This window comes from Tursiops truncatus, chromosome 17 (assembly GCF_011762595.2).
Source record: "Tursiops truncatus isolate mTurTru1 chromosome 17, mTurTru1.mat.Y, whole genome shotgun sequence".
NCBI classification, from domain to species: domain Eukaryota; kingdom Metazoa; phylum Chordata; class Mammalia; order Artiodactyla; family Delphinidae; genus Tursiops; species Tursiops truncatus.
In genome coordinates, this window is record NC_047050.1 from 17,498,569 (window position 1) to 17,518,022 (window position 19,454).

Genomic DNA, 19,454 nt, shown 5'->3' on the forward strand with positions numbered 1-19,454 from the left:
TAAAACCATGTTTATCTTCATGAGTATGTAAAAATCACCATACACAAATTTGGAAGTGTTTAACGTGTCCATAAGTAAGAGTGTATTATCTCAGCATAAGCTTTAAAAAAAAAAAAGGTCTGAGTACTCAGCCCAAATATAGGAGAAACAGATTCTACATTTTGACTAAAGTAAAGGTATTTTAAAATTATAGTTGTTGTCACTGCTAAGAATTAACAAATAAATACAAATTTAAGTAGTTCTTCTGGCAGCAAAATTACATCAGAGGAACATCTCCAACCAAAAAATCAATTCAGAGCTTGAGTGCGATTTGTGCTTTGTTTCTATAAAAATGCAAATGCAGTGTTACTTTCAGACATTTCTAAATGACTAGACTTGTAAATAAACAGTGAAATCCTTTTCATCACAGTTTATTTCTAGTTCACCTTATGCAAATTATAGATAGAACTAAAAATTGCTTAGTTTTTCTTTTCCAGTACTTTAACTGTGTGAATCAAGGTCCTTTTATTTTAAACAGTGATTTATTGTTATTCTTAAGGTAAACAACGAAAACAAGTTCTAAATTTTAATTTTTAAGTTAAGTGTTTAAAATTTCAGATGACAGAGCCCCAAACTGGTAACAGCTTTTTAGATTTCGTATTAATAGTCTAAGTAAAAACACTCAACGACTACCTGGCAATAGATGTGAAAGAATCAGGTTTCTGTGATGAGAAACAAAAAAACACATGATCTTGGTAAAACACATGATCTTCTCTCTTATATCTAAATTTGTAAAATTTTTATAAATACATGATCATTCTACACAATACAGATCTTCTAGAAGATTTCTAAAGGAAATTACAGTTTTTGGTCTTAAGGAGTAAGACTAAGATGGAAAGGGGGGTGAATATAATGAAATCTGAGGGAGCAGTCCACTCTTTCTACACACAAGCACGCTGCTGTTCGCCCAGTCAAGTTAGTGATTACAGCTCAGTACAGGATTTTCAAGGCAACTAAGAAGTCAGAACACAGGTATTTCCTCTGCCTAGAGTTAACAATTCTTTAAAAAGTTCTACTCATAAAGGATTGTTGGGTTTTTTTTCAAAAGGGAACACTGACTAAACGGGGGGGAGGGGGAAGGTTTCCAGCCCCAAATTCATACACACAACAAGCGGACTGTAAGCTAGATTTAGACTGCCCGGTGAAATAGACTTGTTGGTACCGTCTAAGGTAGGCGCTACCCTAGATGGTTCAAAACACGATCCAGTAAAACGATACATGTTTTCATGCCTCAGACAACTAGAAAGCATTACTGTTCTAATACCATGTTTAACTAACTCCTAAGATCATAGACTTCTAGGATGTTGTACCTTAGTGGTATACCTGAATCATTACTAGCCATAGAATGCCAAATTCAAAACTGCTATGAAAGTAAAATCATCATTAGAAAAAACCCTACTGTAAAATGAGGGAGGCCTTAGTGCTAAATACTAATACCAAATGTATGAAGGCAGCACTTTTGTTTGGGGAGGAGAGTGAGGGAATAGAGGCACCCAAGCAGGACACAGAACAGAGAATGAAAAATGTTTAAAAAAAAACAAATCAAAAACAAAAACAGAAGAAGAAGGAATATGGAGGAGAGCCAGGCGGCAAAAGAATTACTGGAGAGAATGAAAAATCTTTAAAATGAGGCATGTGCACATGACTCGTTTTTCTGTCCTCTGTGTTCCTAATAATTTACAATGTAAGTGGCATAGAAGTCACGCTAGCAGGCAAGAATGAGCTTTCTGATGGACAGAGATGAAGGATTTGGGGCTAATGGATTGTTTTGTTTTCTTGTTTTTGCTTTTAATTCATACCTGAAAGCCTTGAATCCTTGCTAAATATTCCAGCTGTTTTGAAGGTTGTACTGGAGAACAAGGGGGAGGAGGAGAACTTCCTTTTAAACCTATGGCTTCAGCTGTAGGAGATGTTCCATTCATAAGGAGTTCCCTGGCAATTGTAGCTGAACTACTCGAGGTGGGAGATATACTGAAGAAAGAGCTTGAGGGTTGGTTCATATCTTTGGGTGACAAATAGCCTAGAGCTGTGCCAGAGATGACTTTGTGGCGGCTGGCTTCCATCTCTTGATAAACATCAGGAGACAAATGAAGAATTCCTTTTGGAGCTACAAGTAAAATAAAGGAACACTGTTATTACACGTAAAGTAAGTGGAACAGAAACATGTTATAACATTATTAACTCAAGGATTTCACTTGCCACAGTGACTGAGCAGTGAGAAACGCTGTAAGCAAGCACCTTCCCCACGCTTGCAGAGGCAACGGCAGTCTCCTATTTGGAGGTGAATAACGCATGTTTCAATATTCCTAAAATCATTAGTATAAACAAGCCACCGAAGTGACTTCAGGGGAAAATGTACGTGGTAGGGAAGCTGTGGAGGAACACAGGTAACTGATGTGTGGAAATGCAACATGGGATAAGATTAGGAATGTGCAGGGTCTTCACCCTGCAACTTAGTATTTTATGATCTCATAAAAGAGATCCCTAACATGGATTTTGCTGCAAAATCCCTAACCTATGCAGCAATTGAGACACAGTGGGTAAAAATGAAGACTGGGTCAGTCCAAATCATCTGAGGAACAAACTCCTATATCTGACGGCCTACTGGTGTTCTCCTATGTCCCACCGTCAACTCTATCTCATGAACATGTCAAAAAGCGACAGAGCATCTTCTCCCCGAAACTGTCTCCTATCTGGCTTACCTCATCATGATACCACCATCCACCTGCTCAGCTGCCCAACCTAGACTCCTGGCAACCATCTTTGAGTCACCCACAAACAAGTAACTGCCGTGTGCAGTCTAGAATTCGCCCCGTCATCACCAAGTGCATTAGTTCAAGCCAGGACACACACAGGTTCTAATATCAAGAGGAGTGAGCCTGGGGCTGTGTCAGCAGTTGGCAGGGTTGTAAACATATAAAAACAGCACTTTCCTTTGACTACCATTTGTCTCAGAGAGGTTTCAAACCACATTTCACACTGCTTGTTCTAATATCTTTGGATCAGATTTTTAACGACTCTCAAATCATGATATTATCTTTTAAAATTACTGATAAATCACCACTTTTGGAGGATGCGCTCTGAGAGACACAACTTAATTCCCTTGGTCCCGCCTCCCCGTTTCCGACCACTAAACTCCTGATACAAGCCCTCAGTGTTTCTGGCCAGGGTTACTTTAACAACCACTAAAAGTTTCACCGCTGCTAGTCTCCCCAGTGTCCATTTCCCAAAATGTGTTCTATAACATAGTCCCCCAATATAAGGGTTCCATGATAAATAAATTGGGGAAATAATGAAAATTATATCACACACAAACATCCTTTTGGAGGATTAAAAATGCACATGAGCACAGTAAAGACTGAGAAGTCCAGAAGAACAGAAATCTATTCAACTTGGTTTAACCCAGGATTTCCCAAATTTATTTTATATCCAGGCTTTTCACATAATATTAATAATATCTAACACTCGGGGAAATGCTAAGACCAGCCACCCTCTTACTTTAAAGTCTTCACTGGCTCCCTCACTTACACGATAAAATCTAAACTTCTTAGGATGACATATGAAGCCCTCAGTGACCTGGCCCCTCCTCACCTCTCCATCCTACTAAAATACTCATGTGGAACCCATGCTCCCATCATGCAAATATATTCACACTTCTTCCAATACTCTGGCTTGTTTGATCCCATCATATCTTTATTTCTACTGTACACACACACACACACACACACACACACACACATACACGTCACACACACACACACCAGTTAAGCTCCGACTACTAGGTTCCAGGCACTGTGCTAACCAATACTGTCCTGACCTCAAGTCACCCTCAGTCTCTCAGGAGAGGAAAATGAAAGGGATAAATAACATAGGGTGGTAAGTGCCTCTGGAGAGGTGGGTTAGGGAGCGGTAGGAGCTCAGCAAAGGCTTCCTGGAGGTGGTACTGACGGCACATTTCAATGGATGAGGAGAACTGGGCCAGGGAGGAAGAGGGCTGAAGGCAGATGGCAGCATGAGCAAACGCGGGCACTAGCAGAGTAAGCCCAGGAAAGCAAGAAGGGGGAGGTGCGGGGGCTTCCCTGGTGGCGCAGTGGTTGAGAGTCTGCCTGCCAATGCAGGGGACACGGGTTCGAGCCCTGGTCTGGTAAGATCCCACGTGCCGGGGAGCAACTAGGCCCGTGAGCCACAACTACTGAGCCTGCGCATCTGGAGCCTGTGCTCCACAAGAAGGGAGGCCGCGACAGTGAGAGGCCCGCGTACCGCGATGAAGAGTGGTCCCCGCTTGCCACAACTGGAGAAAGCCCTCACGCAGAAATGAGGATCCAACACAGCCAAAGATAAATAAATAAATAAATTTTTAAAAAAAGAAGGAGGAGGTGCGAACTGCAACGGGGGAAGGAGGAGGCAGGAAGGGGCGAAGCTCCAGGAGACTTCATCCTGACGGCATTAAACATAAAGGAGTTGCTTTTAAAAATAAATGGGACTTCCCTGGCGGTCCAGTTGCTTAGGGCTCGGTGCTTCCACCGCAGGGGCTTGGCTTCGAACCCTGGTCCGGGAAATAAGATCCCGCACGTCGCACGGCGCAGCCAAAAAAATAAGTGATTTATATAGCTTAAAATAACATACCAATCCCATTTTATGGATTTACTTTATGCCTTTGTGTTTGTTAGCTTTATATCCAGGAAAAATTTCAACAAAAAAATTTAAAAAGAAAACATATGCATTGGAAAAAATACAGATGAATCTCACTAGCCAGAGGAAACTACTTTTTCATTTGGCTCTAAAAATATACTTTTAGTCTTGTTTCCTATATACCTTTTTGTTAACTTGAAAAAATAAGTTAAAACATAAAAATACCACATGAGGGCTTCCCTGGCGGTGCAGTGGTTGGGAGTCCGCCTGCCGATGCAGGGGACGTGGGTTCGTGCCCCGGTCCGGGAAGATCCCACATGCCGTGGAGCGGCTTGGGCCCGTGGGCCATGGCCGCTGAGCCTGCGTGTCCAGAGCCTGTGCTCCGCAGCAGGAGAGGCCACAGCGGTGAGAGGCCCGTGTACCGCAAAAAGAAAAAAACAACAACAAAAAACCACATGATCCTTTTGTTGTTTACAAAACAATATACTTTCATTAATAATTTTAAGGCTTAAATTTTCATTATATGAATTGTTTTCCTTAAACAATTCCGCATTGTTGGACATCTAATTTATCTCCTTTTCATGCAATTAAAACAATACAGTGAAACATATTTTTTGCAATTACATCCTTATTCACATGAAGATTGATTTCCTTCACTTAGAAGCAGAATTGCTAGTTCGAAGAATATGCCTTTTAGTTTTTCTGACACTAACAAACTGCTCCAAGTTGGTACAACTCCAACAGCAGTGCCAATTTCACGCTTCCATACTAATATATGCAAGTTTCTCTTTCCTACTTTGGTACTGGACATTATTATTAAAAAATCCTTGGGGCCTCCCTGGTGGCGCAGTGGTTGAGAGTCCGCCTGCCGATGCAGGGGACACGGGTTCATGCTCCGGTCTGGGAGGATCCCACATGCCGTGGAGCAGCTGGGCCTGTGAGCCATGGCCGCTAAGCCTGAGCGTCCGAAGCCTGTGCTCCGCAACGGGAGAGGCCACAACAGTGAGAGGCCCGCGTACCCCAAAAAAAAAAAAAAAATCCTTGCCACTGTTCTCTGTTAGTGCCGTTAAGTGGCAAAGATTTTTTTAATAATATCTAATACCAAAATAGGAAAAAAAGGTACTTTTAGCCCCACCACCTGACATCTGGGGAGGTGAGAGGAGCTGGAGATTTGAGTTCAATCATTAGCGGTCAGCATTTTAATCAGTCATGCCTACATAATGGAGCCACCACAAAACCCCTAAATGAGAAGGTCTGGGAACCTTCTGAGTTTTGAACACATCCACATGCCGGGAGGATCGGGCTCCCCAACTCCATGGGGACAGAAGCTTCTGTGCTCTAGAGCTTTTCGAACCTCATCCTGTGTACCTCTTCATCTGGCTTTTTGTTTTAAATTCCTTTATAATAAACCAGTGATAGTATCTTCCCAAGTTCTGTGAGCTGTTCTAGCAAATTATCGAACTTGAGAAGGGAGATGTGGGAACCCCCTGAATTTATAGCCAGTTGGTCAGGAGTACCGGTGGCAACATGGGACTTGTGACTGGCCGAAGTGGGGCATCTTGTGTGGCGGAGCCCTTAATCTGCGGAGTCTGTGCTAATTCCGGGGAATGTCAGAACTGAACTGTAGGACACCCTGTTAGTGCCTGGAAAATTGGAGAATGGGTTGGTATGAGGGAAAAAAATGCCTATACATTTGGTATCAGAAGTGTAGCAAAAACAGTCATATGTCAACACTGATCAAACTGTACACATATGTGCAGTTTATTATACTTCAATTTTATCTCAACAAAGTAAAAATATTTGCCAGTTTGATTAAGTGCTATGTCATATTATTAATTTTTTAATTTTTTCACTAGCTGCAAAAACACCATATGTAATTCTTACTTAAAGAATAACTCAATGTATGACTCTAAATTCTATACTCAATTTAAGAAATCAGGAAACTAACAGCATTATCTCAGTACTGCTATTATACAGAAGTAATGGGCTTGCCAAGAGCAATATTATAAAGCAAAGAAAATGCTCTCCCAACACTCAAGAGAGGCATTACATCACAGTATAAGAACTCATGCAGAGTACAGGCTCCCTTATTCTACAGTAAAGCCTGAATCGACTTTTCTTCATGCATAAAGAAGATTCCTTTCTGCAGAGCTCAAGTGATGTAACAGCCATTGAAAGACTGTAAAGGCACTTGTGGATTTATGCAGTCAACTACCGAATGATTTTCAACATGAATATTAGTAACAGTGTTTGGATCAGTCACAATTCATTTAGGTTCTTCCTGTTGTAAATTTAAGTCACTTTTCAGTAGGGTAAAGACCGAAAAGCAGATTCAAAGAGTAAGCTCAGATATACATGTTTAAGGACTTTCGACTGTCTCCTGAAAAACTATATCCATTTATTCTTCTATTAGCAATGGGTGACTAAAACCTGTTTTCCTACACGTCTGTCAAAACAGGTTTTAGTTATTCTAAATAATTACTGCCACTCTACAACATTCATTGTTATATTAATTTACATTTACTTGATTACTGCACAGATAAACTTTCTCTCATGTGACCACCTCACAGGCCCAAGCCTTTTTTCCTGTTGGCTTTGACCTCGGTTTTGCTCATGGCCTTGGAAGGTATTCCCTTGCTCAGGCTTGTTATAGCTGTTATATTTACCCTCTATCTGCAGATGTCCTGAACCTGTTCTCCCATCATCTATCTTCCGTCCCTGATTTTGCCTTTAATACTCCCATCTTATTTTATTTATTTTTTTGCGGTACGCGGGCCTCTCACTGTTGTGGCCTCTCCCGCTGCGGAGCACAGGCCCCGGACGCGCAGGCTCAGCGGCCATGGCTCACGGGCCCAGCCGCTCCGCGGCACGTGGGATCCTCCCAGACCGGGGCACGAACCCGCGTCCCCTGCATCCGCAGGCGGACTCCCAACCACCGCGCCACCAGGGAAGCCCCAATACTCCCATCTCAATACTGTCGATCTGAAACCACTGTACGTGGCTACACCGCAGATACAACACTGGCACTATTCTAGCTCTTTACACGCATTATCTCATTTAAACCCCACAACAACCATGTGAAATGGATTTTTATTTCTCTATATTATAGATGAAAAAACTGAAGCACAGAGAAGTCACAAAACACAGCCAAGAAAAAAAAAAACAACAAAAAAACACAGCCAAGGTCGTATGGATAATGATTAGCAATGCTAGACTTTAACTCCAGGTAGTCTGTCACTAGAGCTTGGATACTTAAACATTACATTAAACGGCCCCCTGAAAGAACAAGAAGAGCACAAAATGCAATGTCCAGCCAGTTCCAAACACCTAGGTTTAATCCAGGAAGTAAACTCCAAGACTGAGGTTTACCCAGATTGGTTCCACGGTTGACCAATGTCATCATGGTTGATCTTAGATGTTCCAGAGATTGCCTCACCAAAATCTCCCTAGATTATACAATGTTCACACAGGATTTTAAAAGCCCCAACTTGCCAGGGACTGCGACATCTTACAAATAAGGAATGCCAGGCCATGGTGCCCTTTTTACTTGTTTTCCCCATTAGGTTTACGTTTCTCTCAAATAGGTGTGTAAACCCTCCAGCACGCAATGCCTCCTGCAGCATTTTCCTGGAGCTCCAGTTCTTACTGGAAGAGCTGAAGAGGACATTTTGAATTGAGATCTATTAAAACGTCTTATCATATGTATAGATAAACAAACTTAGCAGAACCTGGCCTTTTGATGTTCACTAACATCATAACTGTTCCAGAGGCTGAAGAACAGTGGTATCAGGGGTATCAGAACAACAGGGCAAGTCAACGGAGCAAGAAAGATAATGTCACTTCACTGGTACAAGTGGTTATATTAGTCTATAAAGAGGGATTTCTCTGCAAGTCTGTGTAATGAACACATAGCTATTGCTTAATAAAATGAACTTGTCACTTTTTTTTTTTTTTTTTTTGCAGTACGCGGGCCTCTTACTGTTGTGGCCTCTCCCGTTGCGGAGCACAGGCTCCGGACGCGCAGGCTCAGTGGCCATGGCTCATGGGCCCAGCCGCTCCGCGGCATGTGGGATCTTCCCGGACCAGGGCACGAACCCGTGTCCCCTGCATTGGCAGGCGGACTCTCAACCACTGCGCCACCAGGGAAGCCCTGAACTTGTCACTTTTTATACCAAAGCTCTGAGAGAGAAATCTTACTGCTTGTTTCCATAAATTACCTTGAATTCTTGCCACAATACTGTTGGACTCCATGTTCCGTTTATAAATATTCAAATACCCAAGAGTACTCAGGTCTACTCTGTCACAGTGAGTTTTTCATAACAAAAAGTTATAATTCACACAGAGGTAAAATACTTTCGTAAATGAAAGAAAGAGCAGAAACGGTGGTGGGTTCTTCGGACTGAGATTTAACACGTGTGGGTAGACTCTGCTCCTATGTAGACACCATCAAGGATGACTCGCCACATTTTAAGAAGAAAGCCAATTATTTCTATGTGTTTTGAAAGCTGATGCCTCAGAACTTTGTTCCTTCTCCAATCAGACGTTTTGTTTAGTACTACCTCGGAAGACAGAGTCCTGCTTCCTGACTGGCATCAATTATCTTAAAACACACCCCAGGTTTTGAGGGTGTGTGCCTGCCAATTTAGAACTGGCTATCTCAAAAGTTACTTGGTTGCTATTGGCAAAATAGATTCTTAATGAGTTTTATTTTAATCTTCTCTTGTCCAAAGTTTCAAGTGGCAGTCAGGTATAAATACATTATGTGACTGGTTTTCCTGTTGTAAAAGTAAAGTCCACCTCTCCTAGCATTTGCTACTCACTGAATTTCCCTTGTGTGTCCTGATGGTGGCAAAATCTCATCATTCTAATCTGTTTAAAAAACCTTAAGTTTAAAGTTTCAAAAAATTATAATTGAAAAATTCCTAAAACCTGGAAAATAAAACTGCTGGTTCAAAACAGGAAATCTGAGAAAAGAATGAGCAAAAACAGCAAGATTTATCAGTTTGACAGTGATTTTAAAAAGACATTTATATGAAAACTCACAAAATCCAGGTAAGGTCTGTAGTCTAGTTCATTGTATCATACCTGTGTCAGTTTCCTCGTTTCGATAATGTACTATAATTACCTAAGATGTCACCACTGGGAGAAGCTGAGTGATGGGTACACACAACCTCTCTGTACCATTTTTACAACTTTAAAAAGTTTTAAAAACCCAACTACATGAAAGCATCGTTATGCGGCTCTGGGCATCTCCCAGAACAGAGGTCCTAGAACAAAGCAGTGCTGAGACCTCAAGGTAGAGAGGACCTTGAGGGCTCCAGCTTTGACCACTGATGTGCCTAACGTGCAGCCCTGGCTCCCCAGGCTCTGGCTGCTTGGCCTCTCATTCCGTGAGAGTAAGAGAGAACCTGATGGGGGTGTGGGCCCCATGGCTGGGATTCTGTTCTTTGCCAGAGAAGCTTGAGGTCATTTATTAGGTGAGAGTACATGCGACCCAAGAAAGAACCTACTGGACCACCATGGCCATCCTCATGGAGTAGAGGGATAGACAATCCATCCTCTGCATGATCTTTAAGCTGCTAGGCTGTTTGGAACTTAGAAATCGCTCCTTCCCATGGCCCTGCTGTTGAGATGAATGAAACGGGGATATTTTGGTGGGACCCCACACAGCTCGTTATCCCACACAGCTCGTTATCTAGCTGGTCTTCCAGTGGAGGGACTTGGGTCCCTAGTTCTGCCTGATTTTTAAGCAACTATTTAAATGGAGACAAGTATTAATAATGCAAAATTTGAGGGAAACTTCTGAAAATTAAACTAAGAAAGGAAATGCTGGATAAAAGCAATACAATGAAAAAGTAAAACAAACAGGTAAATAATTTGTTAGAAGTTCCTTTTTTAAGGTCAGTTTCAGAATCACCTTGGCAGGTGAAGTCTCAACTAGCGAAAATCTGGTCACATCTTATCGTATAGATGAGACTAAACCTATCTGGATTAAAAGAAACAGCTACATTTAAAAAAAAGAGTCATTATTGAATGAATAAACAAAATGATGTATTTTAATGTACTCAAAAAGCATAACTTAAATCAGCGGTGAAAATTAACCTGGCTTGGGCTTCCCTGGTGGCACAGTGGTTGAGAGTCTGCCTGCCGATGCAGGGGACACGGGTTCGTGCCCCGGTCTGGGAAGATCCCACATGCCGTGGAGCGGCTGGGCCCGTGAGCCATGGCCGCTGAGCCTGCGCGTCCAGAGCCTGTGCTCCGCAACGGGAGAGGCCACAACAGTGAGAGGCCCGCGTACCGCAAAAAAAAAAAAAAAAAAAATTAACCTGGCTCTTGCCCTTGAGTTGGATGAAAGCACTGATTTTGTTAACTTGTGTATTTTATTGGTTTTATTTTTTTTTGCTCCATTTAACATGATGTATGTGAAAAGTTATTAATTTGGTGCATGCTTATGAATAAAACTACTGACAAAGAACTTTTCGGAAGATATGCAAGTCTTGTGGTGAGCACAGTGCCAAGAAGGAAAAGTGCTTAGTCCATTCCTGATCCACAGAGGTGGAACTCCAGGGCAGAGGCCCGACAGGACAGCATGATGCAGCCGCCAGCACACCTGAAAGAGACTGTGCCTTGACTGTATCAGCTGTGCAATTTGGGGAGGGGGGAACGAAATGGTAAATGATACATTTTCTTTAATAAAACAAAAACAACAATAACAGCAACAAAAGAGTTTTTTGAATATTCATCTTTTCATTTTTTAAGAAAACAATTTGAAATGAACTGGGCAATGCCTTTGGAAAGCCAGTTCTATTACACAAATGTACACTAGCTTAGCCAAAGAAAGGGGCCAGTCAGAGTTTTCAAACCCACGGTTGAATTGTTATTTTTTCTTTAAAAGAGAAAAATAAAAAGTATATAATTACGAAGGGCAGGACCCTGAGTATGGTGAATAAACTCACATTCATCTTAATAGTAAAGAAGGTCTCACTTAGTTGGCTTATGTAGCAGAAATGTGTTCAAGGCTCAACATTTTCCATAAAGATACAACTGTGAGTATTTCTACTGAGTAGGACAAAACTTCTGCAGTGATAATGAAGTGTGAGAGCAGCTTGTGAAGACAATGAGTCGTGTTCAATTATTAAGTTTATTCAAACGGGATAAAAACATTGCTGGTAAAATAAAGATCATCCTCACTAGTTATTTCTTCACAGGAAAAAATCCATTAGTGACTATTTCCCCTAAGACGTAAAAAAGACTAAAAACGGATTATATATATTGCCACATGACACAAATGACCAATCCCTCAGCAGGAAGAAACACATACTGAAATGCCTAACACAGCAGCCCCAACAGTATCCTTCTGTTAGCATCCTGAGCCTCTGTTACAGAGAGCTCACAAAACAGTCATAATTATAGCTAAAACTCATGTGGTCCTTACTAGATAGCAGGCTTTGCATATATTAGCTCAGTAATCCTCACAATGACCCTATGAAGCAGGGATTATGATCCCACCCCATGGTCTCAGTGAAGACCACACAGGGAGCCTGGACTTCTACCCCAATCTGGCAGTAACGAGTGGAGTCAGAAGAGGAAGAGTGGAGAATCAGGACTTTAATCATCACCTAGTGGTAACAAGGTTATCCCCACTGTGGTGTCAGTGAAGGCCATGCAGGGACCAGAATTCCTACTCCATCCAGCAATAAAAAGGAGTCCCCCACCTTGGGCACAAAAGGAATCAGAGTGTGGAAACTGAACTAGAATTCTAAAAAGTGATCAAGTAACCCATAGGGAGTAAGAAAAAGAAAACAGAAGAATAGAGTAAGTAAATAAGGACTTTCCTGGTGGCGCAGTGGTTAAGAATCTGCCTGCCAATGCAGGAGACACAGGTTCAAGCCCTGGTCCGGGAAGATCCCACATGCCACGGAGCAACTAAGCCTGTGTGACACACTGAAGAGTACAGCCCCTGTCTGCCAGAACTAGAGAAAGCCCGCACGCAGCAACAAAGACCCAATGCAGCCAAAAATAAATAAATAAATATTTTTAAAACCCTACTTAAAAAAAAAGAAAGAAAAAGTCAATAAGATGTCAGACTTAAGTCCTAACATATCAATAATTACATTAAATATAAATGATCTAAATATACCAATTAAAAGGAGATTGTCAGAGTAGATTAAAAATATGACCCAACTACATGCTGCCTAAAAGAAATTCACTTCAAATATAATTATATAGGTAAGCTGAGAGTAAAAGGATGAGGAAAAAGACATATCTTATAAATATTAATCAAAAGAAAGCAGACATTCTATTTCCAAAAGATGACATGTGGAGGTCTACGGACCCACCCCAACAAACAGCCAAAACTAGAGAATAGTCATTTTAAAATATTTTTAAGTCCCTGGAAATTGAATATAAGGGCATATAACAAATAAAACATTCTCCCATGTAATAGAGAATTTGGCTGGACTTTGTCTCCACTTCCTGGGAGACAGCCTCTGAATCCTTAGAATTTCATGAGTGACAGGAGTGTCTTTGTTATTCATGGGGCACCCCTTGGACCATGTCAGAGTTTATGCCAACAAGATGACTCAGAATGGGGGATGGTTATGTCAGAAAAACCAACTATGTGATTAGAGGGTTGGAGCTTTGAGTCCCATGGTAGCAGCCCAACCTCTGAGGAGGGGGAGGAGGGTTGGAGATTGTTATCAACCTCATGGCCAATGACTCAATCAGTTATGCCTGTGAAATAAATGCCCACAAAAATTGCACAACTCTGGAAACTGAGTGCTTAGCAGGCAATACTCTGTGCATATTACACATCACTGGGTAGGGAGTGACACATTCCTGACTCCATGGGAAAAGGACATCAAAAAAAGTATACCAGAAGCTTAGTGTTTGGGACCCTCCAGATCTTACCATTTGTGTCTCTTTCTTTTAGCTAGTTCTGACTTGAATCATTTTTGCTATAACAATACTGTAATCTTAAGTAAAAGACTTTCCTAAGTTCTGTGAGTCATTCTAGTGAATTATCAAATCTAAAGGGTAGTGGGAAGCCTTGAATTTATAGCCAGTTGGTCAGAAGTGAGGGTGGCTTTGGAAATCCTCCCAATAGTGGCTGTTGTCTGAAGTGAAGCAGTCTTGTAGAGGACTATGCCCTCAACCTGTGACACCTAGCCTAGCTCCAGGTTTTGCATCAGAAATCACTGCACATTTTTTCAGGAAAATCTAACAAATCTCAATAAGAATAAAAGTCTTTGGCACTTGAGCCATGACCCATTCCGTCCACCACATGCAGCTACAAAGATGGGGCTCTTTTTCTCCTCAACCGCCTATAAGTAATATGGTATCTCACCAGAACGGCAGGCCACCACAATTTCTCACTTCCCCCAGCTCCAAGCTTCAAAAGTTAAATTCCTCATGTATACAGACAAAAAGTCAGGCAATCCTTTCTTCCACCCAGCCACCACTCATACAGGGAAAGCTCCACACAGGCACAGCAGGCCGAGAACACTTGAGAACTGACTGCTCTCTCCTCAGCTTGCTCACAGGATGGAAGTTCATGTCAGAAAAGGCAAACCAAGAACACCAGAGATTACCTCCCCTGACCAACACCCTGCTCACAAAGCAGGGGTGTCACTCTCAGAGAAGTGGGCCACCGTCCCCATTCCCACTCCAGAACAGGGACTCAGAATTCTGCCCAGGGGTGAGGTAGTCCATGAGAACAGAGCTCTGAAGCCTTCCCAAAGGAAGTGACTTTATTTTAAATGGAACGTAGGGAAGTTCAAGCCTAAGGGCACTCTTGAAAACACTGGAGATTTGGGTGCTCAGCAATTCACAGGAGTCTAGTAGCTTCATGAAAGCAGCAGCAAGTTCCAACGTAAACCAGCTAATTTCCCAGAAAGAACCAGGGAAAGAGACAGCTAAGAAGAAGGCCCAAAGGGACAGAACAAATCTGAAATACTGGTTTCAAACACTCTCCTTAGGGGCTTCCCTGGTGGCGCAGTGGTTGGCAGGGGACACGGGTTCGAGCCCTGGTCTGGGAAGATCCCACATGCCGCACAGCAACTAAGCCCATAAGCCACAATTACTGAGCCTGTGCGTCTGGAGCCTATGCTCCGCAACAAGAGAGGCCGCGATAGTGAGAGGCCCACGCACCGCGATGAAGAGTGGACCCCGCTTGCCGCAACTAGAGAAAGCCCTCGCACAGAAACGAAGACCCAACACAGCTATAAGTAAATAAATAAAGTAAGAGTCAGATCACTGGAAGACAACTGATACTTAAAACTCTCCTGAAAAGGGACCAAATTTAATTGTATCAGAATGAGAGCAATTTATGTTCTAAGAAAACAATAGGGCTATATGCTGCAATTAGTGGAGCCTAACAGCTGAGTGTTATACCATAATAGAGGCAAAAAGCTTAACGGATCAGAAAGAGAACAAAAGAGAGCCCTACGAAATCTGTCATTCTATGTGACCATGAGCATGCTAAAGACGCTCCCTCTGAAAGCTGACAACCAGAGGCTTCATTCTGCAAGAGAAACAAACTTCATAAAAACAGTCCATAGCAGAAATTAAGGAAACAAGATTTATGAAGGACAAATAAAAATTTGGGGTCAGAGTGAATACATTAAAAAAAATAGTCCAGCTTTTCCTCTAAAATCAGGAACAAGGCAAGAATCCCCATTTCTGACACTTTTATTCAACAAATACTGGAATTTCTAACCAGAGGAATTAGGCAAGAAAAATAAATAAAAAGCATGCAAACTGGAAAAGAAGAAGTAAAATTATCTCTATTTGCAGATTATATAATCTTATATATAGAAAACATGAAAGATTCCACACAAAAAAACCTGCTGGAACTAATAAATGAATTCAGCAAAGTAGCAATACATAAAGTCAACAGACAAAAATCAGTTGTTTTTCTATACACTAACAATAAACAATCTGAAAAGGAAATTACAAAAACAATTACATTTACAATAGCATCAAAAAGAATAAAATATTTAGGAATTTTCTTAACCAAAAAGGTAAATACTTATACACTGAAAATTATAAACTGCTGAAAGAAATGAAAGAACACACAAATAAATGAAAAGAGATCCTGTGTTCATGGATTGTGAAATGTAATATTATTAAAATGTCCAGACTACCAAAACAATCTATCGATTCAATGCTATTCCTATCTAAATCCCAGTGGCATTTTTTTAGAGAAATTTTTTAAAATCCTAAATTTCATATGGAACTACAAAAGACCTTGAATAGCCAAATCAATCTTGAGAAAGAAGAAAAAAACTGGAGGCATCACACTTACCTATTTAAAAATATATTAGAAAGCTACAGTAATCAAAACACTAGAATACTGGCATAAATACAGACACACAGACCAATGGAACAGATTAGAGAACCTAGAAATAATACACATATATGGTCAACTGATCTTCAACAATGGTGCCAAGACTACGTAATGAGGAAAGAACAGTTCCTTTAACAAATGGGGAAACTGGATATCCACATGCAAAAGGATGGAATTGGATCCTTATTTTATACCATACACAAAAATCAACTCAAAATGGATTAAAGACTTAAACATAAGACCCCAAACTATAATACTCCTAGAAGAAAACATAGGGGAAAAGTTTTATAACATTGGTCTAGGCAATGATTTCTTAGATGTGATACCAAAAGCACAGGCCAAAAAATGCAAAAATAGACCAAGCGGGATGATGTCAAACTAAAATGCTTCTGCACAGAAAAGGAAACAATGAACAGTGTGAAAAGGCAATTTATGGAATGACAGAAAATACCTGCAAACCATCTATCTTATAATGAGTTAATATCCAAAATATATAAGGAACTCCTGCAATTTAATACAAGAAGACTAATAACCTGGTTGAAAATGTGCAAAGAAAGAACTTGAACAGACACTTCTTCAAAGAAGACATACAAATGGTCAACAGATATGAAAAGATGCCCAACATCACTGATGATTAGAGAAATGCAAACGCAAAACCACAATGAAGTATGACTTCACACCTGGTAGGACGGCCGTTATTTTAACAAAAAGGAAATAAGTGTTGACAAAGGTATGGAGAAACTGGAACCCTTGTGCGCTGTTGGTGGGAATATAAAATGGTGTAGCCACTATGGGTGGAGCTACCTCAAAAAATTACAAAAGGAACTACCACATGAAACAGCAATCCCGCTTGCGGGTATTTATCCAAAAGAACTTGAAAACAAGTTCTCAAAGAGATATTTGCACTCTAGTGTTCACTGCAGCATTATTCACAACAGTCGGGAAGTGGAAATAATCTAAATGCCTATCAGTGGTTGAATGGATAAAGAAAGTGTGGTTTATAAACATCATAGAATATTATTCAGTCATAAAAAAGAATGAAATCCCATCACATGCAACGGCACGAATGAACCTTGAGGAGCTGATGCTAAGTGATATAAGCCAGTCAGAGACGACAAAACTACTTGATTTCACATAGATGAGGTACATCAAGTAGTCACACTCACAGAAACCGGAAGCAGAACGACACAGGGGAAATGGAGAGCTGCTATTCAATGAGTACAGCATTTCAGTCATGCAAGATGAAAAAGTTCTAGAGATCTGCTGTACAACATTGTGCTTACAGTTAACGCTATCGTACTATACACTTAAAAACTATTAAGAGAAAATGGAACAGATGAACTGGTTTGCACGGCAGAAATAGAGACACAGATGTAGAGAACAAATACATGGACACCAAGTGGGGAAAGTCAGGGGTGGGGGAGTGACGGTGGTGGGATGAATTGGGAGATTGGGATTGACATACACTAATATGTATAAAATAGATAGCTAATAAGAACATGCTATATAAAAAAATAAAATTCAAAAAAATAAAATAAAATTATGGATAGTAAATATCTTATATATCAACAATGAACAAGTGTAATTTCAAATTAAAAACACAATACCATTTATATTAGCACCTCCCAAAAATGTGATACTTAGGTATAAATGTAACAAAATATGTACAGATCTGTATGAAGAAAATTATAAAACTCTGATGAACAAAATCAAGAAAAGCTAAATAAATGAAGAGGTATTCCATGTTCATGGATAAAAAGACTCAATATTGTCAAGATGTCAGTTCCTCCTAAATTGATCTATAGATTCAATGCAATCCCAATCAAAATCCCAGCAAGTTATTTTATGGATATCAACAAACTGATTCTAAAGTTTATACAGAGAGGCAAAAATCCTGTAATAGCCAAGCCTGTACTGAAGGTGAACAACAAATATGGAGGACTGATGCTACCCGACTTCAAGACTTACTACAAAGCTACAGTAATCAAGATAATGTGGTACGGGTGAAAGAATAGACAAACAGATCAGTGGAACAGAAGAGAGAGCCCAGAAATGGACCCCCATAAACACAGTCAATTGATCTTTGACAAAGGAGCAAAGGCAATACAATGGAGCAAAAACAGTCTCTTCAACAAATGATGCTGGAAAAACTGGACATCCACATGTAAAAAAATTAATCTAGACACCGACCTTACATCCTTCACAAAACTCATAGTAATATATGTAAAATGCAAAACTATAAAACTCCTAGAAGATAACATAGGACAAAATCTAGATGACCTTGGGTATGGTAATGCCTTTTCAGATATAACACCAAAGACAAGATCCATGAAAAAATAATTGATAAGCTGGACTTCATTAAAATTAAAAACTTCTGCTCTATAAAAGATATTATCAAGAGAATTAGAAGTCACAGACTGGGAGAAAATATGTGCAAAAGATACATTTAATAGGGGCTTCCCTGGTGGTGCAGTGGTTGAGAGTCCGCCTGCCGATGCAGGGGACATGGGTTCATGCCCCGGTCCGGGAGGATCCCACATGCCACAGAGTGGCTGGGCCCGTGAGCCATGGCCGCTTGGGCCTGCGCATCCGGAGCCTGTGCTCCGCAACGGGAGAGGCCACAGCAGTGAGAGGCCCACGTACCGCAAAAAAACAAACAAACAAACCAAAACACCAGATATCACTACACACCTATTAGAATGGCCAAAATCTGAAACATTGACATCACCACCAAATGTTGGTCAGGAGTTAAAGCAACTCCAACTCTTTGTCAATAGGAATGCACAATGGTACAACCACTCTGGTAGGTAGGTTGGTGGTTTCTTACAAAAGTAAACATACTCTTACCAGCAATCATGTTTCCTGGTATCTATTCAAAGAAGTTAAAAACTTATGTCCATGTAAAAATCTGCATACAGATGTCTGTAACAGCCTTATTCATAATTGCCAAAACGTAGAAGCAACCAAGATGTCCCTTAGTAGGTGAATAAACTGTGATACACCCAGACAATGAAATATTACTCAGAGCTAAAAAGAAATGAGTTATCAATCATGAAAAGACATAGAGGAACATTAAATGCTTATCACCATGTGCAAGAAGCCAGTCTTAGAAGGTTACAGATCTGTGATTCCAACTACATGAGATCCTGGAAAAGGCGAAACTCTGGAGACAATAAGAAAAACAGTGGTTGTCAGGGGGTGAAGGGAGGTAGGGAGAGAGAAAAAGACAAAGTACCAAAGATTTTTAGGGCAGTGAAAATATTCTGTACGATATTGTAATGATGGATATATATCATTACACATTTGCCCAAACCTATAAAATGTACCTAAGGTTCACTATGGACTTCGAGTGATCATGATATATCAATGTAGGTTCATCCTTTGTTAAAAAAAAAAAAAAAAAAAAAAAAAGTACCACCTAGTGAGTTATGTTGAT

General features: G+C 40.7%; 1 protein-coding gene across 10 annotated transcripts in view; it reads right to left on the reverse strand.

Moving 5' to 3' along the window:
- The window catches only part of STAU2 (staufen double-stranded RNA binding protein 2), a 304,412-nt gene that overhangs the window by 130,316 nt on the left and 154,642 nt on the right, over window positions 1-19,454 (reverse strand). For all 10 annotated transcript variants that reach the window (XM_019925182.3, XM_033843221.2, XM_033843223.2 and 7 more), the window contains one exon: window positions 1,839-2,146. In XM_019925182.3, the coding sequence (XP_019780741.1) occupies window positions 1,839-2,146 (308 nt within the window). The remainder of the gene's footprint in view (window positions 1-1,838; window positions 2,147-19,454) is intronic.